This window comes from Apis mellifera, linkage group LG11, assembly GCF_003254395.2.
Source record: "Apis mellifera strain DH4 linkage group LG11, Amel_HAv3.1, whole genome shotgun sequence".
In the NCBI taxonomy this organism is placed as follows: domain Eukaryota; kingdom Metazoa; phylum Arthropoda; class Insecta; order Hymenoptera; family Apidae; genus Apis; species Apis mellifera.
The window spans coordinates 2356501-2382711 of NC_037648.1; the positions used below are offsets into that span (position 1 = coordinate 2356501).

General features: G+C 24.5%; 4 protein-coding genes across 7 annotated transcripts; 2 read left to right on the plus strand and 2 right to left on the minus strand.

Moving 5' to 3' along the window:
- The first annotated feature begins 2937 nt into the window (after window positions 1-2937).
- On the plus strand, window positions 2938-15897 carry LOC724286. 3 transcript variants are annotated; one of them, XM_003249382.4, is made up of 5 exons: window positions 2938-3172; window positions 13494-13566; window positions 13668-13829; window positions 13948-14101; window positions 14647-15897. In XM_003249382.4, the coding sequence occupies exons 2-5, from the start codon at window positions 13495-13497 to the stop codon at window positions 14760-14762; spliced, it is 504 nt and encodes a 167-aa protein (XP_003249430.1). In that variant the 5' UTR covers window positions 2938-3172; window position 13494; the 3' UTR covers window positions 14763-15897. The 3 variants fall into 3 exon arrangements, with proteins under 3 accessions (XP_003249430.1, XP_006559014.1, XP_006559013.1); XM_006558951.2 differs by lacking the exon at window positions 2938-3172 and adding an exon at window positions 3541-3559; XM_006558950.3 differs by lacking the exon at window positions 2938-3172 and adding an exon at window positions 4432-4619.
- LOC724335 lies at window positions 15602-18492 on the minus strand. Of its 2 annotated transcripts, XM_016915263.2 has the most exons (7): window positions 18301-18492; window positions 17592-17690; window positions 17349-17498; window positions 16976-17271; window positions 16629-16758; window positions 16436-16538; window positions 16154-16341 (listed from the first exon to the last, which is right to left on the minus strand). In XM_016915263.2, exons 1-7 carry the CDS (start codon window positions 18395-18397, stop codon window positions 16197-16199), a joined length of 1020 nt encoding a protein of 339 aa, XP_016770752.1. In that variant the 5' UTR covers window positions 18398-18492; the 3' UTR covers window positions 16154-16196. The 2 variants fall into 2 exon arrangements, with proteins under 2 accessions (XP_026299570.1, XP_016770752.1); XM_026443785.1 differs by having other exon boundaries at window positions 15602-16341; window positions 17349-17690.
- Window positions 18493-18706: 214 nt separating this feature from the next.
- Window positions 18707-19772, minus strand: LOC107965265. The gene is made up of 4 exons (XM_016915264.2): window positions 19545-19772; window positions 19311-19452; window positions 19153-19218; window positions 18707-18928 (listed from the first exon to the last, which is right to left on the minus strand). Coding segments are annotated over exons 1-4 (309 nt in total). The 5' UTR covers window positions 19547-19772; the 3' UTR covers window positions 18707-18829.
- A 3035-nt stretch (window positions 19773-22807) lies between these two features.
- On the plus strand, window positions 22808-26135 carry LOC413567 (L-xylulose reductase). Its single transcript, XM_397008.5, has 4 exons — window positions 22808-22947; window positions 23705-24134; window positions 24373-24521; window positions 24617-26135. The coding sequence occupies exons 1-4, from the start codon at window positions 22896-22898 to the stop codon at window positions 24718-24720; spliced, it is 735 nt and encodes a 244-aa protein (XP_397008.1). The 5' UTR covers window positions 22808-22895; the 3' UTR covers window positions 24721-26135.
- The last annotated feature ends 76 nt before the right edge of the window (window positions 26136-26211 follow it).

Below are 26211 nucleotides of genomic sequence, written 5' to 3' on the forward strand. Positions count from 1 at the left end.
ATACTGATTTATCTTACATTTTTGCTATTTTATAAGTAGCACAACGTTTTTTCAACGGCGATTCATTTATAATGATACTTGTTAAATTTTCTTAATGATTCGAAATAATAAATGAATGTATTTTAAAGAAATCTTTTCTATACCATGATATCTGTCCACGTAATATATCAAATTTCCGGAATTAATTATTTACGAAAAATCCATCAGGTAATTCTCAAATAATATTGTGAAGATTTTATTCAATTCATATTAAAAAGTTATTGAACAAAAACGTTTCTTTCTTCGAAAGTTTTAGTTTTAGATCAAGATAGTTTATTCCTACAGACAATTGATGGCTACGATTAAGAAATTGCCAATGCAGATTAAATCAACTATTTAGCTCATCGGTTATGATTAGCTAAATAAGTTTTTTTTTTTTTTTTAATTTTGATTTATGGTGAAATCAAACTTAGAATTAACGTAGATTAATCGATATCAAACAAAAATTTATTTAATTTTATGGTTTATTATTTGGGTTTGGATTAGGTTAGTTTTTAACGAACAATGCCAATATAAAATTTTTATAAACTATTCAATGTAATAATCTTGACGACATATTAAAAAAATTCATGGAGATCAAGGAATGCATTTTTGTAAATATTTACCAAATTTCTTTTATTTTTAATATAAATTAATAATAATGAAAAATAAAATATTTATTATACATTAATACACTGTGATATTAATTCTTGGATGATGGTTGATCTTATTTTGGATTCTTTGTAATCCATGTTGTATTAATAACTTTAGCAATAATGATTTTATTAGTAAAATTATATATTAACATATATTAAAAATAATTATATGCTTTCTTCAATGGCCAAGATTCTCATTAATTTTCATAAAATTTAAATTTATTCAAACATTTAATTTAAATAATCTTAACAAACTTGAAGTTCATTCAATTCGATCCCCCTTTTATCTCGTTATTACGTCATTCAACAAAATAAATACACTTAATTAAATATACTTCCTGTTTGCTCTTCCTTAACCATTTAATCGTTTGTTATCGATTTTCTACTCCCTTGTGTTTTTTTAAATAGATTTTATAAATACTTTATTTTCAACTTTTATAAATTTTTAAATTTAAAAATTATCAATTTCTTTTTTATTTCTTTGAGTTATTTTTTAAACCTCTAGATTTTCAAATTCTCAAAAATTTTTTAATTTTTTTCAGAATATTTTTATTCATTTATGTATTGTAAGATTTATAAATTCTTCAATTTAAATTATTTTATTTCTAATCTCTTCAGTTCTCTTTAAATTGTCAAATTTTCCAACTTTTCTCTTATTTTTTACTTTAACAAATTCTTCATTTGATCATCTTCAATTTTAACACCAATAAAAAGTATTATTTGTCAATTTGTTCGTTTATAAACAACAACAAATAAATTTTTACTATGTAGTAGACAATACAAACACAATTTTGAATATTTGGTATAGATAAAAGAAAATTATCATTTTATAAGAACTCATAATTTGTTCATTTATATGAGAACATCATCTTATATACTCATTTTGAAATAACAATAACTTCACAATAATATAATCATAAGACTGGATGAAAAAATATTACATAATACACATGAAAAAAAAATACATTAAAATTGACATAAAAATAAATTTAATAAATAAAGTAAAAATTAAAACATGGAAAAACATATTTAAAAAGCTGTTTAAAACAAGAAATTAAAACTTCAAAAATTAATTCCACATAAATTACATAATTTTTCTATAAATCTGAATACAATTAAACGAAATAATCATATAAATTTAACTTTTCCTTTTCACTTTATTATTCATCATCCATTCAACGTTCCCGTTCCTAACCTCATCCACCCTTATTCACTTAATTCGTTCTCGTTCCTAACCTAAAAATTCTAATCGCATATCAATATCGCATCTTCTGGATTCTTCTCCATCTCTCGTTTCACGTATTAATAATAATAATACTTTCCTCAACCGTTTCAAACCGAAAAAAATATTTTTATTTATTTATGTATTGTAAAATTTATAAATTCTTCAATTTAAATTATTTTATTTCTAATCTCTTCAGTTCTCTTTAAATTTTCAAATTTTCCAACTTTTCTTTTTTCTCTTATTTTTTACTTAAATAAATTCTTCATTTTTAATTTTAATACCGATAAAAAGTATTATTTGTCAATTTGTTCGTTTATAAATAACAACAAATAAATTTTTACTACGTAATACATAGACAATACAAAACAATTTTGAATATTTGGTATAGATAAAAGAAAATTATCATTTTATAAGAACTCATAATTTTGTTCATTTATATGAGAACATCATCTTATATACTCATTTTGAAATAACAATAACTTCACAATAATATAATCATAAGACTGGATGAAAAAATATTACATAATATACATGAAAAAAAAATACATTAAAATTGACATAAAAATAAATTTAATAAATAAAGTAAAAATTAAAACATGGAAAAACATATTTAAAAAGCTGTTTAAAACAAGAAATTAAAACTTCAAAAATTAATTCCACATAAATTAGATAATTTTTCTATAAATCTGAATACAATTAAACGAAATAATCATATAAATTTAATTTTTCCTTTTCACTTTATTATTCATCATCCATTCAACGTTCCCGTTCCTAACCTCATCCACCCTTATTCACTTAATTCGTTCTCGTTCCTAACCTAAAAATTCTAATCGCATATCAATATCGCATCTTCTCGATTCTTCTCCATCTCTCGTTTCACGTATTAATAATAATAATACTTTCAAACCGAAAAAAAAACTCAACGTAACAGCGATCAACTTCCTCTCCTCTTCGCTCCGTTCCGCGGCAACCGACCGTCGCGGCGGTACTGTGTTGGTTAGCCACCGGTGTAGGTGTATATACGCATCGTAGGTGTACAACTTCGCGGTCTGCCACGGCGACGTACTGTTCTTGGCACAGTTTCTGACCATCTCCTATTGCGAGCGGATCGCGCTGGACCTAATATCATTTGCGCCTCGCGCCACCCAAATTTCTGCGAGGAAACCCTCCGAAATCTCTCTTCCGGTTGTCTGACATTTGGAAAACCGCGCACCCCATTGCCTAGAGGCGACATCTTCGATCTTTCGAAGCCAACGAATTTCCTCCTTTGAAAGTGAGTAAAATCGAAGAAATTCCGCGAGTTTTCTTCCGATTTTCAAAAAAGGTGAAAAAAAATCGAAAGATATGGAAAATTTTTTTTTTGATTTCTTAACAAAACCATTTTTCACAAGTGAATATATCGATGATTTTTTAAAAGTGAACAAGCAAGATGGAAGATTTTTCAAAAGTGAATATATCGGATGGTTCGGAAGATTTTTCGAAAGTGAGATAAATCGAAGAAGATTTGAAAAACTTTATCAATAATTTTTTCGATTTTTTAAAAGCAAATATGTCGATAGAATTTTGAAGATTTTTTTAAAAGTGAAATAAATCGAAGATTTGAAAAATTTCGTTAGCGATTTTTCGATTAGCGATTTTCTTGACTTTTTAGAAATAAGAAGTAAGTAAAAAAAGAAAAAAATTTTTAAGATTTCATAATTAACGAGAGTTCATAAAAAAAATTTTATTTGTAATCAACATAAAATACGACATTACAAATATTGATATACGAGAAAAGATAAAAATGAAGAAGTACGTTTCAGAAGAATAAAAGTTTAAGAGAAGAGGATGATTTCTTAAATTTCATTATCAAAAAGATTCGAAGATAAAAATTGAAAATTTTTATTAACTCTCCTCGGTGCTTCTTAAATTTTTTGAGATCCGTTTTAGAATTCTAATTAATTCTTAAACATATTTTTATATGTAACAAAATATATTTTAATTTTTCAATTTAAAAACTTCATCACTACTATATTTAAACTTAAACTCCAGATATATTTATGAGAAATTAAAATTCATATTTATTAAAAAAATATACAAAATATCCAAATTAGATTTCTCATTTATAATGTTCAAAAGACGAAATGAATCTCCATTTAGACTCCATTCTTTTAATTGAATTCATGAAAATATAAATTTGTATAAATACAATCCACAATCTATTTACATTTTCTCTAATCTCCTCTATTATATCCGCCAATTATCGAATAAAAACATTGAGACTTGAGACAAGAAGAAATTGTGTAAAAATTTGATGAATATCGAACACAATCATTTTCCATTTGGTAAATAAAATTCAAAGCGATATATTCAATAATCGTTATCGTTACAGAAGTATATATATATTATTTTTAAATATCATAAAGATTATTTAGAGTTTAGTCGTAAAAAACTCGAAACGAAGGACGAGCTTCGAGTTTATGACGCGAAATACAAATATAAAACTATCCATTATTCATGCTAATTGGCGATAATCGCGAAGAATTGTATAATCGGCGATTCCTTCGATTCACTCGCGCGATGAAAGTGCAACGCGCAACTGCCACAACACACGGGGCAAAAATTGCCATGGCCAATGTTTACCATGGACCATGCAAGATGTGTAAATAACGCTAAAAATTCTTCACCAAGCGTTAGGAAACAGGCCGAGATAACGAGCCTCTGCGTTACGCAGCGAACGCGTAATATTTTAAAGATTTTACTTACGAACTTTTGAATTTTTCGAAATTTTAAATTTTCCGCCATTTGTTTACGCTTACATTTTGTATTACATATAAGAACAGAGAAAGGAAAAGATTTCGTTTTTTTTTTTTAATTTTTGAATTCGTTCGCATTTTCAAATTTTCAAATTTCCTATCTTTCGATCATATTGGTTTTTTTAATTACGATTTTATCTTTTTTTAATCGAAAACTTTCGAATTCTTTTTATCCTCGCCTCTTCGAATTTCATATTTCCCGCTTTTCGATCGCGTTAATAATTTTTCGTTTACTATTTTATCTTATAATATTTCATAATTCTACGATTGTATCTAAAGTCATTCGGAATGATTAAATATATTTCGTTGAATAATATATGCATTTAAAGTTTAAAATTTTTTATATATCTTTCTTTGTGTTTTTTTTATTCATTCGTTTATTATGTTTCGGGCAGATTGTTTATCGAAACGAACGATGAGTCAACATTAAATTCCAATACGTTCCTCGTAAAAAAAAAAAACTTCAATACAACAACGTAAAAATTGCTCGTAAAATTCATACACAGATTTCGAAAAAAAAAATATAAGATACGAAAAATTTAATTTCATGAGAACTTGATAAGAATTTTTCTTTTTTTCTTTTCCAGAAATTTTTATTACAATATTATAATATGATATTAATTAAAATTTGTTTTGTAAATATTTTAATTATAAGTTAATTATAATCTAAAAAAAGAAAATCAGCATGTATTCAATTTATTATTTATTAATTTTAATTCAATTTGTTAATAAAATAGTTATAAAAGTTTGAAGTTTGAGAGACCGTCAATCATTTTATCTGCAACGATCTAACGATCTAAGTCACGTAGCAAAGCAAAAGCAAAATTCTACGGAACAAAAAAACGAAACGTTTGCAGCTTGAATTACTGAAATCGAGACGAGCTCCATGAACGATAATTCAAAGAATCGTTTGGTACAAAATGAAATTTTTTATGAAAACTTTTTTATCTAAAATTTTGCATTATTATTATTACAGATATCACAGAAAGATATAAATAGATTATATCATTTCATTAGTGTTATTTACATAATAAAATCTATTAAAAGTTTGTCAAACTTTTTTTTTTTTAATTTTTCATTATCAACAAACGAGGCTAATTATTGTAGAAAAAATTGTGAGAATTATATGATAACTTTAATAACTGAAAATAATAGCACGCATATCGCATAACTGTCGTTTATATGCTGGCCTAATTTGCCAAAGAATAATTTTTTTCAGAGAAAAATTTCGCAAATTGCTTGTATTTATTTATTTTTTTTTTAATTTTTCTTTAGTTTTGTCTATTCTTATTAATATTAATTCTTTAATATTTCGTGATACACAGGATATTAATTTTTTTAAAAAATCTTATAATAATAGATTTATGCACAGATTAAAGAAATCATTTGTAAGATCTTTCCATAATACAATAAAAATATATATTATAATTCAAAAGAAAATTATATGGCCTCCAAAAATTTGATTTTCTAAAAGTTTCATTTTCACTTTAAAAAGAAAAAATTAATTTTTCTTTCAAATATGTAAAATAAGTTACAATAAACATATTGATTAATATTTTGATAAATAATTACAATGAAATTTATATGATTTTAAATAAATACAACCTAACCTATTTATCTATAGGACACATTTGAAAAATTATATATAACCATTAATTAAATATATTTTTGTATGTAAAATTCATTTTCTGATAGCATTTTAATAAGATTTCAAATCTATTTTATTAATGATTGACTTGTTAGAAAAATATTTTAAATACCTTACTTTTTCTATGTTTACGAAACACTTTATTTTGCTGCGCACTTTGTGCATACATATTTTCATGGTTCACAGTCGTGATCGCGACTGTTGGCCTCCTTTTACTTTTCGTTCGCCGTGATCATCCTTTTGCTTTTTTCTACGATTTTCGTGGTCCATTCACGAATGATCATTTCTATTTTTCCCTCTTGTATCTCTCTATCTTATTTATCTAAATCAGGTCATCCATAAATTTCTTTCTCTTTGCTTCTATTTTTTTTTTCATTTATCATTCGAAGAAATCATAATATATAATTAAGAAAACAAAAATAGAGATGAATCTGAGAAAAAATAGCAAAAATATCGTCGCCAATTTGTTAAAATTCTGGCAATAATCATTAAAGAAAGATTGTTAAAATTTATTTTTAAAATATAAAATTCGTTAAATGATTCATTAAATTTTATATAATAAAACAACTTAAATTAAAACTTAAATTTTAAAAAAATGACTAATATTATTTGTAATTATATTAGGATTATATAAAAATAAGAAAAATTTAATAATAACTGAAAGCAATAAAATTCTAAGTAATAAATACACAATAATAAAAAAGTGATAGAATTTCTCATATTTTATCTAAAAAAATTTTCAAAGATAAAATTAAAGATCAAAAATTTAATATCATAAATGATGAATCGAAATTCAAGAACGACACATGGAAAATATTTTTCTCCTTTCTTCGCGAATTAAAGAAAATGTAATTCCATTTATTTTTCTTGTTTCTTTAGTGAACGCGGAAATCGGTTACGAAAGAAGCGACACGCGACAAGATATCGGTATTCCAAGACGCTGCGACGCTGCACCTGTCTTGATCGTGACGAATGCTGCACAAATAAAGGAATGTCGTGATAAAGATCTGAATTGGAAATTCTGATGACGACTTACTATCACTACGTGATCCTCTTTATTGTATGACATGTTCGATACAATAGACTTTAAACTAGTATATGAAAAAACTTACATTAGAATTCATAACATACATTACATTACATTAGAATTTTTCACCATTATATGTAGATCAGTCAATAAGTGCTAACTTTTTTATTCTAAAAGATTTTGCGATTTTGCATTGAAGTTTATTTAAAGAAATTGAACAAAACTGTGTATCTAATAGATCAATTCAAATGTGGTATCATGTAATGGTTGTATATTGTAACTTTTATATTTTATAAAAAAACAATGATATTTGATCCATCGATTATACTTTGTTCATGTATCCATATTTATTTCAAAGATTTTAAAGGTACAGCCTTCATAGATCAATGATGACTCGTTATAGATTTAATCAGCACCTAATCTCTATAGAAACTATTAATTAGTCACAGAATGCATGTTAATATTTTTGATGTAAGAGAAATTTTTCTAACATCATTACAGATTCTACAAGATTCTAACAGATTCTTTCCATATTTATTTCAAAGATTTTAAATACGGCCTTCATAGATCAGTGATGACTCGTCGTACATTTAATCAGCACATAACCTCTATAGAAACTATTAATTAGTCACAGAATGCATGTTAATATTTTTGATCTAAAAGAAATTTTTCTAACATCATTACAGATTTTACAAGTTGACATTCATTCAAACTGAAAAATGCATCAATATATATATTAACAAAATTATGAATTTAAAGAATGGTTAAAATGGATATAAAGACAAAAATTAATTCCACAAAGCTAAAACTGATGACAAAAAAAGAAAATATAATTTCTATAAGTTATGTTTGTGTGTCAAATAATGGCAATAAATATTATAACTTTAAAAAAAAACTATTACACATGCTGATAATTATTAATTACAACTGCTAATAATTAAATTTGTTTGTATAATATCATCAATTAATATATAAAGATAGCTGCATAACTTTTCTTTTCTCTTTCTAGTTTCATTACCATATCTAAAGGTATTTCATATAATGTCTATATTTATGTATAATATTATTGATTTCTAAGATTAATTTGTCATGAAATTTAATCACTAATAAGATCCTTGTATATCTTAACATGAGATCAATTTAGATACATGGAATTATCATTTCTCAAAGGTTTCTAGATGAAAAGATTTTATGCATTATCCTTCTCCATTATCTAAAAGAGATATTTAGAGAAACATAAAATAAAATAATGAAAAAAAAATGAACATACAATTTGTAAGTAGCTTTTTTCACTAGCTTTTATTTTAAAAAAAGATTTTTATTTATCATTAGAGTATGTTACATATACAATATTGTATAATAAGTTGATTTATCAAATCAATTTCATTAATCAATCTTATATTACAATATACTGAACATAATACATATAATAAATGCATCTTTGAGATTTTCTTGCCTTTGAATTTAATTGAGAATCAAAAAATGCTTTTTAATATTATTGAATCAAAAATAAAATAATAATATAATAATAAATAATAAAATAAAAAAGATAAAAATATTCATTAATAATTTCACAGTATATAATAAAATTTACGATAAAAGCTTTCAAAATTGCATTATGTTTACTAGTTTTGTTGGAAATTCATAACATTTAAAAATATTACTGTGAGATATTAATTAGATATTAATCTTTATAAATTTATGAATAGAAATCTATTCGTATGTATATTGGTTGTATCTCGTGATAGAAATTTTCATTATGTGAACGAATCATAAATAAAAAGCTCGCGTGATATTGGTATCCATTTCATGAAAGGGCAGTGCTCTAATCTAATAAGAAAAGGAAGTATTTGCTAAGCCCGCCCTTTGCTTATATCTAGGTCAAGAATAATTGAGTAGGCGTCGCGTAAACACGTGTATCAAGTGGTTTTCTATTTTTTTTCAGTCAATCATCGCCATGGTTCGTCTAAATTTAATACGGATTCTACTTATTTTATCAATGTCTTGAGCTCGTTCAATGTGATTAGATTCATATTTTCAAAATTTAAATATTTTTTATATTTGATATTTATATATTATTTTTCTTGTTGTAGAAAATATTCTCATTTACATTCTATTTAATATGGATATAATATATATATAATTAATTTTCTAATTAATTGATACATATCAAATTCTTCATTTTCATATTTCTAATTATATATTTATTATTTGAATCGTGCAAATTAGTACTCTAAAAAAAAAAATTCTCATTTGTTTATATAAGAGAAACAACTTCAATTAAGATTATAATATTATATAAGATATAATAATTAATATAAATAAAATAATATTAATATTAATACAATAATATAATAAAGTAAATTTCAATAATTCAATGATAAATAAATACAATCAAGATTAAAAAATATAAAATAATCCTACATGTTATAAAATAGGTAATTTTTATAAAAATTACCTATTTAGATATAAATATAATATATAGATATAAATCTTAAAATCACTCTTAACTCAACTTTGGCAACATACTTTCTCAATTAAATTTCAAAGCAGCATTTTGCATTTCCTAAATAGTACTTGAAAGAAAACATTGTAAGTAAACCATCTTCGTATCCACAAGCCTTCTCGTGGAAAACAACCTCTCGAGGCCGAGCGTGATCTCTTGCTAGATGATGCAACGTGTTTTTTTGCAACGAATACTGCGAACAGACTGACAAAGTCACTTCGTGCATACATCAGAACCCGCAATTTTAATCTTCTCTTAGACTCGCAATCGATGAAACGCAATTAAAACTAATTAAAAATAAAAAAAAAATTAAAGGTTAAGTCGCGTTTAGATATTATAACGATAAGTGCAATCGCGATTTTTCCACAATTCTGAATGGTTCACCTCATGCGACCTTATTTCATATGTCATCGCTCGTTATAGAACACAAGTTGTGAGCAAATGTTGTTATTCTACTAATGAATACTATTAATGTTATTTTAATCAAAAGATGATAAAAATTCATAAAATAAAATAATAAGTGCGTAATTCATTAATAGTGCCAAAGTTATACATATTGAAATTCTTATGAATATAATTAAAAGAATGAAATTCAAATATTAATTTTCATTCTTTATTATAACTTGTACTTTATTATATTTTATTTTTTTTATTTTGCTATATTTAGATTTTTCACAAATACATGAGCATTCATAGTATTTTATATATATTATATATATTAGTGTACTTTATATATAAATTTAATTTTCAATTTATTTATTTATTATTGAAATATTACATTATATATATTATATATATTTTAATTTGTATATCAATTTATTGCACATTAATATTATAAATAAAATATTGAAATAATTCTTTTCCAAGATACAAAAAGTATGAAATTTAGATAGGTTAGGATCCGTGAATTATTATTATACGTACTTTGATCGAATATAGACAGTCAAATGTCATTTAATAGTTAAATAAATCACGAATTCACGCGTTCTAAAAACAAGATAGAAGTGGAACGAAAGCAAAACACCGAGTTGCGGCCAATGTCATCCGACAAGTTCTTCATAGACGACACGTTTCCTTTTTACACGAGGTGAACCAGAGAAATCTCAGGAACAAGGGATCGAGATGCGTTTCCTTATGGGGCTCGTGAGACCTCGTCTTAGCTTCGTATTCACCATGACCGTCAGGGTCGCTCGTATCGATCGAATCTCATGGCGATCTTCTTTTCCTGTCTCTCACTTTTTTTTGTTTCTTTTTTAAGCGATATTTAATTTCATTTCTTAATTTATCAATTATCAATTTTCTTATGATGATTATTTTTTTCGAAGGATATGAAATATTTATTATTGAATAATATTTAATAATATTGATATTAATATTGATTAAATTTTACGATAATAATTTGTTGAAAGGAATATTGTTTAATCTAAATTCTCAATAATCATAAAGTTAAAAGTCAATTTTAAAATAAATTAATAATTATAAATATAAAAATTTATTTTTAACACAAATTATATAATACTTAAAGAAACTGGAATCCATTAATTTAATTAATTAAAAAAATTTATTAAATCAATTTAATCTAATTAGTCTATTAATCTATTTGTTATTTTCTTCGATTAAAAGATTGAAGATTAAATTTTTTAGTAATATTTAAAAATATATTAGGACCAAATTAATGTTTTTTAAATATAAAACGAAATCATTAGTCCTCTTTCGAAATTTTTGAAAAAAATAAACTTTAAATTAATAAAATAATAAATGTAAATAATATAATTTACATAATAAAAATTTAAAGATTTAAATTAATCAAGATTTTCGCGATTAATTTATTTTATCATAAAAATTGATTAATCCATTAAAGTCTCAATTGATAAAAGAGGTCGGTAATTTATTTAGCAGGGTTATTCAGTTAAGTTGATGTGGTAGTATGGCGACCGGATATCACAATCTGAAGGAATAACAAACGTGAAAAGAAAGGTCAGCAATGGATAGACCAAAGAGGCGAATCGACAAACAGGCGAAAATAGATGCTGACCACCTATGCCAATGACCCATATTCTCTCTATTCTCGGCGTGCCGCGAATTAAACATCGTCGTTTTAATGCCACATATTCAAGATTATGATCATTGTTGCCAATCCGCTCGACTTCGAAAAAATTAAAAGAACAAAATTATTGGCAATAGTATGAAAAATTTAAATCAATAAATTAAGAAGTTATTAATATATAAAAGATTTTAATACCTCACTTTCCAATAGATAAAATGAACAAAAAATTAAATTTATTAAATCGAACTTTATCATTTTCAAAAAAAGTATAAAAACTTTATTAACGATTCGATTTTATCTAATAATTCAATATCTTAATTTCATATCTTCGTATCTTTACTTTAAATTTCATAATTACATTTTAATTTAAAGAAAAACAATTGTTCAAATTCTGAATATTGTATTTCTTGTACATTTATATTTCACTAAAATAAACGTATCTTTGATGATGCAACAAATCGAATGTTCTCGTTTGCATAATAGCAACATTTAGAAATTTTTATGTCGTGCTCGAACTGAAATAAAAATGAGTAAGGTTAGGTGTAATGTAGCGTCACCTTTGATGTAATATCGCGTATGCTAATGCGTTGATCACTACTATATATATATGGGTATGAAAACATAGTTGATGTTATATGACGACTCGAAGAAAGGAAAAGGAAACGTTTCGTGACATTTCATTCAATAAAAATGACTTAAACGATGAAATTGAACCGTTGAGTCATAATTTTAATAAAAAATATAAAGAAAGAAGTTAAAAATATTTATAATGGATAATATAATAAACTTTAATGTTTTTGGAATTTTTTTTTATTTAAGAATAAATTAATATAAAAATTTTAGAAAATCTAACACTTATTTTCGTGATGCATGTATAAAAAGTTTTCTTGCTAATCATAAAAATGAAAAACATTAAAAAATTTTGAAAAATTCAATATTGAAATTTTACACAACTCGTAAGTAATAGGTCATAAATAAAATGGAATTCATGAAGAGAAAACAAGAAATGTTATTGTATCAGGAATGAGCAATTGGTTGTCGATCAATTTTAAAAATACGCAAGCATCACAGATTCTAATTCTACCTGTGATCTAAATTCTATTAGAATACCTGTTTGATATTTGAAAGAAGAAAGAACAGATCGATAAAATAATTAATCTTATAATACAAATTTGAGACACTTGTTGAAGGTTATAAAAATTAAAAATTTTTAATTTTAATTAAAAATAATCTTACAAATCTTACAAATGCTTTTTCTTCAATTATAATTTAGCTTTCCTTAATTTTCTTTTTTTTTTTATTTTTATTTCATTAAATAAGCAATTCTTAAATTTTTTTAACACATTTAATTGAATATATTATATTCAGTTAAAAATATAAATATATATATATATATATATATATATATATAAAAATAAATTTTTCATATCAAATTTATCGAAAATATTAAAATTTGTTAATCTTTATTTTTATGATATATTTTTTGCAAAAGATTATAAAAATAAGAGAAAGATTAAAAACATCTTAATTTTTTTTTAAAACATCATTTAATATTATTTTTCTTTTTTCAGAATGCAACTCACGACGTGTTGCAAATGTTATTCGTTAAAAACGGGGACATTGTTCACTGGAATATTGGGCATAGTAAGTATATGATAAAAAAATTAATTAGTTTTTTATTACATTTAATCAAAAAAAAAAAAAAAAAATTTTTTATAGAAACATATTTATTCGATTCTTATTAGGTTTTATCAATTATCTCATTGATCTTAATCTTTACTTTAAATGTCGAATGGAAAACAATATTGATCGACATTGTAGACCAGAGCATCGTCAGGATCATTTTTGCGATAAATTTATGCATGACGATTCTGATTTCAACATTGCTTATAGTTGGCGCTCTTAAGGTAAAATCTAAATCAATTTCATGTTTATAAAATAAAATTTTTTATTATAAATATTTTTCGAATTTGTTTGATTTATTGGTTATTTAAATTTATATAAATTAAAACATTTCTTTTTTAGAAAAAAACATTTTTAATGCTACCATGGGTAGTTTTGGGTTTAATCTTAGCAGTTGGTTTATTGGTGAGTGTCCTGTATACGTCCATCATGTTCTTCATATATCATGACGTAATAATTGGAATTCTGTGGCTCATCATTGGCCTTCTAACCATTGGTGAGTAGCGTATAGTTACTTTTATATTTTGTATTTTATATTTTCATTTATTTTGTTTTCTTGTGAATTTTTATTTGAATATCTTCTTAGAAATTATTATTTATAAATTAAAAACATTTAAAGTACTTTAAAAAATACAATCGAATCTTGATATTTCGAATCGCAAAAGAGGTTATGGGAATTTTATCTTCGAACTTTCCTAAGAATGAGTTATTCATACGACAGCCGTGATAAAAATTTGACTTGTAGAATTGTAGAGAAAGGACTACTTCGACTTCAAATTTCAAATCAAATATAGTAAAATTCGAGTTATATAAATTTATATCTTCTATTGTATAAGTTTTTATAGAAATGAACACGAATAAGCAAAATTGTAATATTTTAGAGAATTTCTAGTTACAGATTTAATATTTAAAATATAAAAAAAAAAATTTTGTTATATTAATAATCTTCAATTTTTTAAACACAATAAGTTGATCATTTTAAAAAATGTTTTAAATATAAATTGGTTTATAAATAATCTTAATCTTTTTTTTTTTTTTCAGTGATCTATGTATATTTGTGGTTGGTAGTATATAGTTATTTCCAACAATTAAGGTATGATAAGATGAGCAGCCGAATCGATCCATATGGAAGACCTTATAATTATCGAAGACCTTAAAAACAAATCGATAATTTCACAAAGAAGAAAATGATCGAGATGTTTTCTCTTCGCAAAATAATTAGACTATTTTTTTCTTTTAAATAAAAAATCAAAAAAAAAAAATAAATTATATGAAAGAATAGTCTAATTACTTTGAGAGAATTTATATACTTAATGATCAATTAGCACAATCGCACCAAAGCATGAGAGACAACGCCTTTCGTCGATAAAGAATTTATTTATCGAAAACTGCAGAATCATATTTGTAAAATAAGATTAATAGTCATGAGTAGATTAGAATATATTTATGGCACCAACATGCTCCCTCGAATGATATTCGATATTTTTTATATATTTATTTTTAACAATTTTTTTTGTATAAAAACTTGAAACTTTATATCACATATATATATTTCGTATTTTTAAAATAAAAATTAAATTATTAAACATAAGAAATATATAATACATAATCAAAATGAATCATTCATACATCAAAAAATATCAAAAAATTTTTATTCATATAGATGAGATTATAAATAAGATAAAACTTTAGTTATATTTTCACTGCTGGAAACAGAATTTTAACCTCGTTTCATGTTTACCAACCTTTAACCTAATAATTGTAAAGAATGTCAGCGAAAGACGAGGAGAGATTGAGAAGTATTAAAGAAATTTATTGTGAACTATTGTATCGCTGTGGAATTATTCGCTTCACTGGGTTCAAAGGAGACTCTCGATCATATATCCGCGATAACAGCATATCACGAATAAATAATATAATAGTGAATCGAAAAACGAGCATCGTTCGAGGGTGTAAAAACACAATTGTGAAACGCGTTTTCTTTTTTTCTTCGAGAACCGACACTATTGTCGGTTCGTTATTGCGATATCAAAAAGACGAGGCTGATCCCTAGCGGGATGAAAATAGATTCCATTTTCAAGGATAACGAAAATATTAAGCGTATGTAAAAATATACGCGTTGCCACATTGCAGTGAACCAGTCTCCTACGCAAGGTTAACGACTGACTTTATTTATTTTTCCTGCTCCTCCCCACTTTTATTTCTCTTCTATTCTTTCTATACCGCCTATAATATACCATTTGTAATTATTGTTACAAACTGTGAGAAATAAATTATTATTATTTGTTTGTAGTTTCATTTTATTATTTTCTTCTTCTTTCGCATTCTTTTCATTTTTTCGTTCAGCCGCGTTTTCAAGTGATAACAAGAAACTTTTTATTGACAGTATTATTTATAGAAAATGTTCGATATTTCGTGAGATATTTCGCGAAACATTCGCAATATTCGAAATGTTTTTTAAGCAATATAAAATATCTACAAGAATTTTATTATTTTTCTCTTAAAACGCGACTTTAGATTTTATTCTATATATATTATATTGTATCTATATATATATAGTCAGTACATATGTGTGCAAACGATTGTGTTGTTCATTCGTACGTATTCTCTACACTTTTGCGAATAAACAAAGAAAGAGAAGCAGCGGCTAAACCAGTAGCATGATTATCGCAGCCAAAATCAGTTTGCATCGAAGTTCTTCGTATCACACGCATTTTGTTATTAAGAAATTTATTTCTGTGAAAAAGAATATTACATATTTTTGTGATCGATTGTAAGCAAAGTCAAAGGTGAGATGCGAGAAAAACAGTGTAATCTATCAGATACGTACCCGAAAGAACTGAAGCAACCGCTAGGATGTGACCAGTCCAATATTAATCGTTGATAATGCTTATCAGTGAATTCAAGGAAACCTTCCATGCCGCATAAAACAACTTTCAAAGAAACGCACGAAAGAAAAGAAATTGTGTAAAATAATTATACAAAATTATAAAAAATTTCGAAGTATTTTTTAAATTCTTTACCCTGTTCCATCATTAAATCTGGTGTTTGATAAGGAAATCCAGCTATCTCGATATCGATCAGATCTTGAAAAATTGCAGAACAATAAAAAAGTATTAATTCTGAAGATGGAAGACCTTGGTCACATTCCATCTGAAAAGAAATTACGTTTAATTAAAGATATACACAGTGTCGTCAAAAAGAATAATTCTTTAAGCAAAAATAAAATAAAAATAAAAATTTTTTTTTATTATTCATAATAAAACCAGAAATATAATTTTTATTTTCGTTTGAAGAATAATTTTTCAAATTTTTGGATACTTATAATCCTACGTGTGGAAGAACAAAAATTTTGTGATGATATACTAACTATTTTGGCAATTTGAACGATTAACAATCGATGAGTGAGAGGATATCCTTTGCTTGATTCTCGAGTAGTTAATATTTCCAGGCATAAACCAGGAATTCTATGATCCGAATTGAACTTATTTCGAACGATTTCAGCGAGGCATCGATCGCTTTCTTCCTCGTTAGGCACTCCTTGCATTACCAGATCTCGTATATCTCGATAAGGTAATCCGATATTGGCTCTCCCTTTTGCTAGAGCGCCATGCCGCCATGATATCTTTTTCATCCATAAATTGGGATAATTTATCGTTTCGTGCACTATGAATTGACTATGTTTTCATTATTGTATTCGAAAATAAATTTTTTTTTCTTTCGTTAAAATTAAATTTTCTTACACAATCGGATATCTTCGTTCTCTAAAACGATTTTATTCAATAAATCCCGTCTCGTTAAATCACAAAGCTTTAAAATCGTTACAAGTATATCTCGATGTTTATCGGCTAAAAATCGTGCATTTTTGTGTAAAAAAATAGCAGCAATGTTAGCTGTAAAAAATAACATTGAAGTGAAATATTCAATGTTTGGAAAGTAACGATGCTTGTTAAAATTGTAAATTTGCAATATTTTTATTGTTTTACCTTGGACAATAGTTAAAGATAACGTAACGTCGATATTCATTTGTTGAGGTCTTTGATGAATGTATTCGATCACTTTAGACAACTTGACTAATTTTTCTTCTGTAATAAACAGTGACGGATTTAATGATTAAAAAAACAACAAATTTAAACAGGTCACTGAATTATACAATTTTTTTATCTAATTTTTAATAAATATATAGAAACATTTAGGATATTTGATATAAATATAATTATAAATGTATTATAAATATTAATTAATATATTAATTATAAATAATTTAAATTTACATAATTTATTATAAATAGTAAATTATTATAAATGTTTTGCATTTTTAACAATGAATTAGAATAATTTTTATCATTTGAAAAAAAAAATAAATGTACAAAGAAAAATGTTCTTGACATTTCCAAGAATAGAAATTATTTTATTTATTATTCCTATTTTGATTTTACAACAGATAAAATTAATTAAATCTTATATTTTTTTTTTAAAATATCAAAAATTTCAAGAGTTTCCATTTTATTAAATCTGTTATTGATAAATAATATGATAAATAAATAAAATTTTAAATTCTAAATCTAATCTGTCAAATTCAAATTTATAATTCATATTTTGATTTTTCGAATAATTTTTTGTATCATTTTAATTGTTAAAAAAGATAATAAATAAAAATAAATTAGGAAAGATTTCAAGATTTTTCCAATCTTACCAAAATTCTTGGAAGCAAAGTTTCCACAGCTCCATGGTGGAAAATCGCAGAAAAGCAGAATCGCCCAAATGAACTTTCTAAGCATTTCCATACACATTCGTTCACAGCTGTGAAGAAACGGGATCTCGATTTTCCAAGGATTTTATAGGGACAACCCCACCGCAAACCCCCATAAGTCCATGAGATTTTAATGAAATTAAAACTGAAGTAGTTTTTCTTTGTCACGTATATCGGAAATCACTTTTCCTCATGAAGATTAACACGTCGAACCCTGGGAAGCCAACTCTTAAATGAAATCAGTTTCAACAACTTGAATACTCGTGGGTGGTTGATCAACATTCGGGACGGAATGAAGAAAATAAGGAATACGAATGGCTGATGGTAAATCTTGATTAACACGAAAATATAGCGGGGAAAGATACCTGTTTTATTGACAGAAGCGTTACAACATAACGTGGCGGTTTTTTTTAGATTTTAGTAATTTTAGACTGATTTTTTTTTTTTTTTTTTAAATTATTTGTACAAGAGTTTAGAAGCAATCAGGATGAAAAGGATTCATGTAATCACCAGAAACACAACCAGTTACTCCATGACTCAGTTTAATACATTTTCCTGCCCTTTTCTTAGTCTGCAATTGAAGTAATAATACTCTTTTGTTGTGTTATTATCATTATTTCAGAAAAATATTAGAATTCAGATGGCAAAATTTAATATTTTTTTAGTTTTAATTTAATTTATTTAATTATAATTTTCTAATTTTTAATTTAATCTTAATTTCTTTCACAATTTCAATTTTAACAAAGAAGTAATAAATTTGCCATTTGATTATGAAATTCACAATGATGAACTTACAATTTGATATTCTATTTGACATGGTCTATCATCATTATCATATGAATTATCCTGCATTGATTTAATCTGGGCAAATTTGGATAAAAATAGGAAAAATTAGAAACTGATATTCCTGAACAAATCCTTATATAAATATAATAAATAGATAGATTAATTACCATGCTTGGATAATTTTGTGCCATAATTATAGGAGATTGAACACTATTTATTAATTCTCTTGTTTCTATTGTTTCAGAAGAAGTCCTCATTGCAAGAGCCGAAATTATAATTGAAATAATGAAATAAACGAGATTCGATACCCTTTATACAAAACAATTATTTTAAATAGGTATATTTTATTTAATAAAATAAATATAAAATCTTTAAATAAACTAATAAATTTAATAACTTACATGCTAAAAATTTATTCTTAATCTCTCGTTTAAAAGTCATTAAGAAGAAACGTAACACTGCCATTGTTCTAGCACAGGCATCTTTTATATTCGTTGTGAAGCCAACGAATTTCTTTTCGATTACGAAAGGGTTTCGACTCATTACAAAGATTGTGATTGTTTTTAAAATGTACGAATTACGACATAACAATTTATTGACTGCGTAAAATCATAGTTTTACGTGAAAAGAAAACCTGTAATTGTTAAATAATTTGTTAATATAATAATTGTTAGATTTTAAATTTAAAATTTTTATTTTTTATTTTGATGCTCTTATATTATTCCTTATATTCAGGGGAAAAATTCTATGCGTGTATCTTATATATGTAGTAATTTTTCGGCAAAAAAATAGAAAAAATGTTTATAAAAATAATCTTTTAGTTTTTTATTTTAGCAATATTGAATACACAACTGTTTATTACATTTACAATTACGATGAATGCTTACAAATCATTTATAATGTGAATTGTAACATTAACGAGTTTCAACATTTATTTAAAATGTTAAATATAGAGAATCGAGAATTGTTATTATTTATTTATAATAATTGATATTATCTAATCATATAATATTTATTTTAAATCTACATACATAGCATATGTAATAATCTAATTCTCATATATTACAGTTAACATTAGATTGAAATTCGTGAATATAATAATATTTGACAAAAATGTGAAGTATTGTATGAAATAACATATTTAAATAATAATAAATGAAATAATTTTTCTCTGTTTTCATAAAATATTTGTAAAAAATACATTTGTATAATTATTAATCTAAATTATTTTTATTTTACTTAAAAAATTTAATTACATACTATTTTTTATTTAAATTAGCATTTGTGAAAAATAAAAGTATATAGGATTGTATATTTACTTAATGTTATCAAGTTTCAAAAATCTATTTGAATATAAAATATTCAATAATAAAAAAAAAAATTACATATTACATTGAAAGAATTAAAATTATGTTAATATTTCATCAGCCTTTTATAATCATATAAATCTTTTGAATAAACTATTAACATATTTTTAAATAGATTTTCTAATGTTTTAATAGCAAAAATAGATATATTCACATAATTTGTATGGATATTTTTGATGATTAAATATATGATAATAGGTACAGTGCAAAGGAATTTGATTATTTATTAACTGTACCATTTTATATTATTCGATCACATTTATTACATCTTTTTATATTTCAATAAAGATATTTGTTTAAATATCAGTCTCAGAGATATGTAACTTAATGTAATATTAAAAGTTACATATTATATTATAAATGAATAAATATAAAACAATTAGTAGTCCTTCGATTATTCAATTTATGAATTATTCTGACTATACAATAAAAAGAAATCATATAACCAAATCTATTCTTATGAAAATAAAAATAAAAATTTTTGAAGTATAATTGAATTATATATTGTATTATTCACATTTTTATTCAAAAATTCAACTCAATAAATATTTAATATTTATTTTCTAAATATATAATTAGATAATGCATATATCATATCCTAAAAACTATACCGTGATATGTTTATATCTATCTATTGGTCTAAGAAATAAAATTCCCTGATTTTTTGATCCCCTTAATTATTACAAATTTTTTTATTTTTATTAAGTCAAATAACCGAGGGACTACTGTGTATATAAAACTTATAATGAACAAAGCAAAAAATTATATAATATTATACAATGATTGATTCAAATTGATATTTTAAATTTGATTGAATCATTGTCACTTATATGTTATCTCTTCTTTCTAAGTATGATATACGAATAATTAAAAATATTAATTAATATTAGTTAATAATTATCTTATAGCCTATATAATTCTAACACAGCATCAATCTGCAACAATTAGAAACTATAACAAAAGTATATGAATAAAAGTATCAACAATACCCTTTGATCCTTGAAATTCTTATTATAGAGTGAAAAATAGCTTTTTGCACTTTCTATGATGATTTAAAATTTTCTTCAATGATATAATCTAGAATTAACTTATAAATAATTTTCCTTAAATCACAAATGATTATGTTGCTCGGGATTAACTTCAAATTCAATTTCTAATTGAAGTCTATAATCCATAGCGACAAGTACAATAACTAGTAGAATTGGGAGACGAAACCGTGATTGCCAACCAAGTTTGAGCATAAACATCAAAGCACGATGAAATGTGCCACCACTTCCAAAAAAATTCTCGGATGCCATTGTTTTCATAATTGTTTTAATCATACAAAATTATGTTATAACTTTTGATATTGATATTCCTCTTGAATTTCTCAATGGATTTATTGTAAAAATAAAGAAGATAAAAATTATAATAGTTTCAGAACAAATGTCATATTCCAATCTAACCTATGAAAAATCATAGAAAATTATAATTATTTTAAGTTGCAATAACATCTATATAAATTCTATGTTAATTTTAATGAATGAATTTAATAATTTCAATAGAAATTACTTTTTAAAATATATTACCTTGTATTTGCCACATTAATTTGCAAAACACTATTATTACATTGCATATTCGTATAACAATTCATGACATTACATTCATCGACGCTTTTGAGAAATGTCGTTTTGTAGAGGTTAAAATTTATAATATTCAAGAATGTTCAAAAATTATTATATGTAATTTATTTATTGATTGACTGAAATACTTGTTAAAATTTATGTATTTCATTTATAAATAAAAATAATAAGTTTCAAAGATAGAATAGTATATTTGTAGTATAATTTTTATATAAATGTAAATTTGACAGGAAACCATTTAACATGAATCTTTTACGATATCAATACGATCGATAATCGATCATTTAAAATAATTGCTCAAATAATTACTAAAAATTTAAAAGTATATATAAGATGAAAATTATAAAATATTTTTTATAGAAACAGTTAATAAATTCCTTTTTACTATTTATATATTTATTATTATTCTTTTTATTATTTTTACTATTTACATTTTTACAAATAATAAAAAAAAAGATTTAAAAAAAGAAAAAAAAAGTTCTTTTAAAACTTTGTTTAAGATGTAAAATTTTTATTTTTATTTTTAATAAATTATAATCATGAATAAAAATTTATCAATGATTGCAACAAATTAATTTTTGAATTATAGATTTCTAAAGTTATAATGAATAATATTATAGTGAGTATATTTGAATAAGCGCCAATTTATTCTGCCATCTTTAGTAATATTAATATAGATAGTTGATGGTTATTGGTGGGGTTAAATGGAATAAATATATTTAACAAGCAATATTTCACAGTAGTTGATAACGCATTCGTAGCCATGAACATCAATTTTGTGGGAAAACGTATTCTTGTAACAGGAGCTGGACGAGGTATGTTATATATTTGATATTATATCATAATTCAGTAAACTTTCTTTCTATTTAAATTTTAATTGTTGATAAAGATAATTATTAAATATTATTTTAAATTCTTTTCTATTTTAAATCCACATTGTTTATTCACATTTCTTTATTGAGAAAGAATTTAAATTGAACCAATCAGAAAGAGCTATATATTTTTTGTTTGATAAAAGTTGGTTATGTAATAATATTTATCTTGAAATACAATAATTCCATTGAAAACAATTTTTCATGAATATATTGTGATATTTGTAAAAAATTTCGATTATATTAATTCTATTAATTATATTAATCATAAATAATTATATTAATTATGATTATAATATAACTATAATATGATTATAATATGATTATAATATAAATGTAATTAAATCATAAATTTATAAGATTCGTATTATGAGTCAGATTTATCTGAATGTTTCAATATTTATTTTTTTTATTTTTTAATATCTTTCTAATAAATATTCTTATAAAAGAATATCTATCTCTTCTTTTATAATTGTTTTTAATTATCTTACATTTCATTTACAAAATATTTCAAATTATTATATTTTAAATTGATAAGTATTTCAACTCTATCATTTCAATTGTATCATGATTATAAATCACATTCATTCATATTCATTTCATGCTAAGTATGTAATTATATTCATAATTATTTTTCTTCAGAAAACATTATCTAACATTTTAAAACATTATTTAACATATTAAACATTTTAAATCATAGGTATTGGCAAAGATTTAGCTCTTCGTCTTTCCAAATATGAAGGTCAAGTAATAGCGTTGTCCAAGAAAAAAGAGAATCTAGATAAGCTATGTAAAGAAGATCCTCGTATTCAGTTTATTTGCGTCGATCTCAGCGATTGGAACGCCACCAGGAAAGCCGTTGAAAGTGTGTTACCTATAGATCTCTTAGTAAATAATGCCGGTGTTGCACATCTTAATTCTTTCTTCGATGCTACACCAGAAGATTTTGATTTAACATTTACAGTAAATGTGAAAGCTATATTGAATGTTTCTCAGATAGTCGCAAAAAATATGATTGAAAGAAAAGTTGGTGGTAGTATTGTTAATATTTCTTCGCAAGCCAGCCAAGCAGCTTTGAAGGATCATGTTGTCTATTGCGCTTCGAAAGGAGCAGTAGATATGTTGTCTAAGTAAGAAGAAATCAGTTTTTTATTTATTTATTTATTTATTATTATATAAATAAAAAAATGAATTGCTCTTATAACATAATTTTTAATTAAGACTTAAAAAATATTTAAAAACTTAAGTTATATCTATGCTATAATTTATATATATATCTATTATACGTAATCTATTTTACCTACCTTTTTTTAACAGCTCATAAAATTTATTAAATAAATTTCATTTTTAATAATTATTTCTTTCCAGAACAATGGCTCTTGAGCTTGGTCCCTATAATATTCGAGTGAATACCGTGAATCCTACAGTGATTTTGACGGAAATGGGAAAATTAGGTTGGAGTGATCCGAAAAAAGCACGAACTATGTTAGACAAAATACCATTAGGTCGATTCGGCGGTAGGTAATCATTTATGGAATATATTTTTGGAATAGATTTCTACCAGTTTTTATTATTTATATTCTTATATTCTATTTTCTTATATATTTTGCAGAAGTGTCCGAGGTAGTGGATGCGATAGTGTATTTATTAAGCAATCACAGCTCGATGATTAATGGAATTACATTGCCAGTGGATGGTGGATTTTTAGCAACATAATTGCATAAATCAATATCATTTATTTTTATATTTATATTATTTTTATATAATATATATCATATATTTATATTATTTATATAAATTTTATATATTTCATATTTTTTTAATTTTAGAAAAAAATAATTTTATAAGATAAAAAAATATTATATACAATTGAAATACAATTCAAATAAGTATCTTTGCGTTTAATATTATAACTTTTGTTTTACGTTTTGAGTCTTATTAAAATTTTATCGAATATTGAATATATATTGAATATAGGAGAGAAAACAAGGTTTTGAATGAAAAGAATGAAAGAGAAGAGAGAAAAAAAAAAGATCAACACAGTTATTCGTTTATCTCGTTTAATTTAAAAAACGCTTCGTTTCTTCTTTTTTCATTATTTAACTAGAATTCGGTGAGCAAACGGTGAGGGAACGGCGTTGAAACAATGAACGTCTCGCCGTCGAAAGAAAACTCGTTTATTTCCCGAAAATATTTAAAGACGAGACGTGTCATTGTTTCATCGAAGTCCCCCCCCATCGCCGCCATTTCCGGTTTAAAACAAACATTTCGTTTTTTTTTTTGGGCTCTCTTTCTAATTCAATAATTATTTGAATCCCTACAGTGAACATAAAGTGGCGGAGAAAAACGCGAAATTAAACAACTGCCTGCACAGGTAAGAAACTGGTTTCAAACTGATTCAGACATTGTTGCATCTGATTCGATTCACATCTCCTTTCGCGCATCAACGTTACGAGCGAAGCATTTCCATTTCCAAAATTAACCCTTTATGCCATTAATAATAATTCTTAATCGTTTTCGCAAAAATTGTTTCGCAGCCACTCGATCAAACGGGGGAAAAAAGATTGACTAAATAAAATGAAAATAAAAAAAAAAAGGAATAAGAAAAAAGAAAGCAAAAAAAAAATTAACAAGTAAAACGGACGATCGCCTTAGTTTCACTTTTCTCACTTTCCTTAAGAGTTTTTTTATATAGCCTTCTCTTTTGTATTATATAAAAAATTAATTATAGACCATATCAAGTGTCTTTCGTAAATTTCAAAAAATACATGATTACACGTTCGCAGATTAAGAATCACTATTCTACGATTCGATAGAGTACAAGTATTAAAATCGATTAACACGTAGAAACGCTTGTTTCATCCTCAATGCACCTTCGTGTTATTCACGCTACTCGGGAATCTCCAAAGAGTACGGCGGTTATTAAATAGCTGCCTTATTTTTGATTATTATTATTATTATTATTATTATTATTATTATTATTATGTTCGGAGAATGTCATTTTGTGTACGCACTGTTCTTATGGCCCTTGTTTCCATCACTCATCATAAAGGATTAACTTCAAGACATGCATTAGGCTATCAAAAGAAAAAAAAAAAAAGAAAAAGAGAGAGAAGAAACGGAGAAAAATAGAGGAAAAAGAATAAGAGTACGAAGACAACGGAAAAAAAAAAAAAAACTCGAAACATCTCACGCAACATTCATCGC

Bases quoted from the DNA above. Each gene is read 5' to 3' on its own strand.
- LOC724286 (XM_003249382.4), top strand. From the start codon at position 13,495: ATGCAACTCACGACGTGTTGCAAATGTTATTCGTTAAAAACGGGGACA. The intron at 13,567-13,667 runs GTAAGTATATGA...GATTCTTATTAG, and splicing joins TCACTGGAATATTGGGCATA to GTTTTATCAATTATCTCATT. The intron at 13,830-13,947 runs GTAAAATCTAAA...TTTCTTTTTTAG, and splicing joins TTATAGTTGGCGCTCTTAAG to AAAAAAACATTTTTAATGCT.
- LOC724335 (XM_026443785.1), bottom strand. From the start codon at position 18,397: ATGTGTATGGAAATGCTTAGAAAGTTCATTTGGGCGATTCTGCTTTTC. The intron at 16,759-16,975 runs GTTAGTATATCA...ATTTCTTTTCAG, and splicing joins TCGTTCAAATTGCCAAAATA to ATGGAATGTGACCAAGGTCT. The intron at 16,539-16,628 runs GTAAAGAATTTA...TTTCTTTGAAAG, and splicing joins AGATTTAATGATGGAACAGG to TTGTTTTATGCGGCATGGAA.
- LOC107965265 (XM_016915264.2), bottom strand. The intron at 19,219-19,310 runs GTAATTAATCTA...AAATTTGCCCAG, and splicing joins CACAAAATTATCCAAGCATG to ATTAAATCAATGCAGGATAA. The intron at 18,929-19,152 runs GTAAGTTCATCA...CTTCAATTGCAG, and splicing joins GTCAAATAGAATATCAAATT to ACTAAGAAAAGGGCAGGAAA.
- LOC413567 (XM_397008.5), top strand. From the start codon at position 22,896: ATGAACATCAATTTTGTGGGAAAACGTATTCTTGTAACAGGAGCTGGA. The intron at 22,948-23,704 runs GTATGTTATATA...TTTAAATCATAG, and splicing joins TGTAACAGGAGCTGGACGAG to GTATTGGCAAAGATTTAGCT. The intron at 24,522-24,616 runs GTAGGTAATCAT...TATATTTTGCAG, and splicing joins ACCATTAGGTCGATTCGGCG to AAGTGTCCGAGGTAGTGGAT.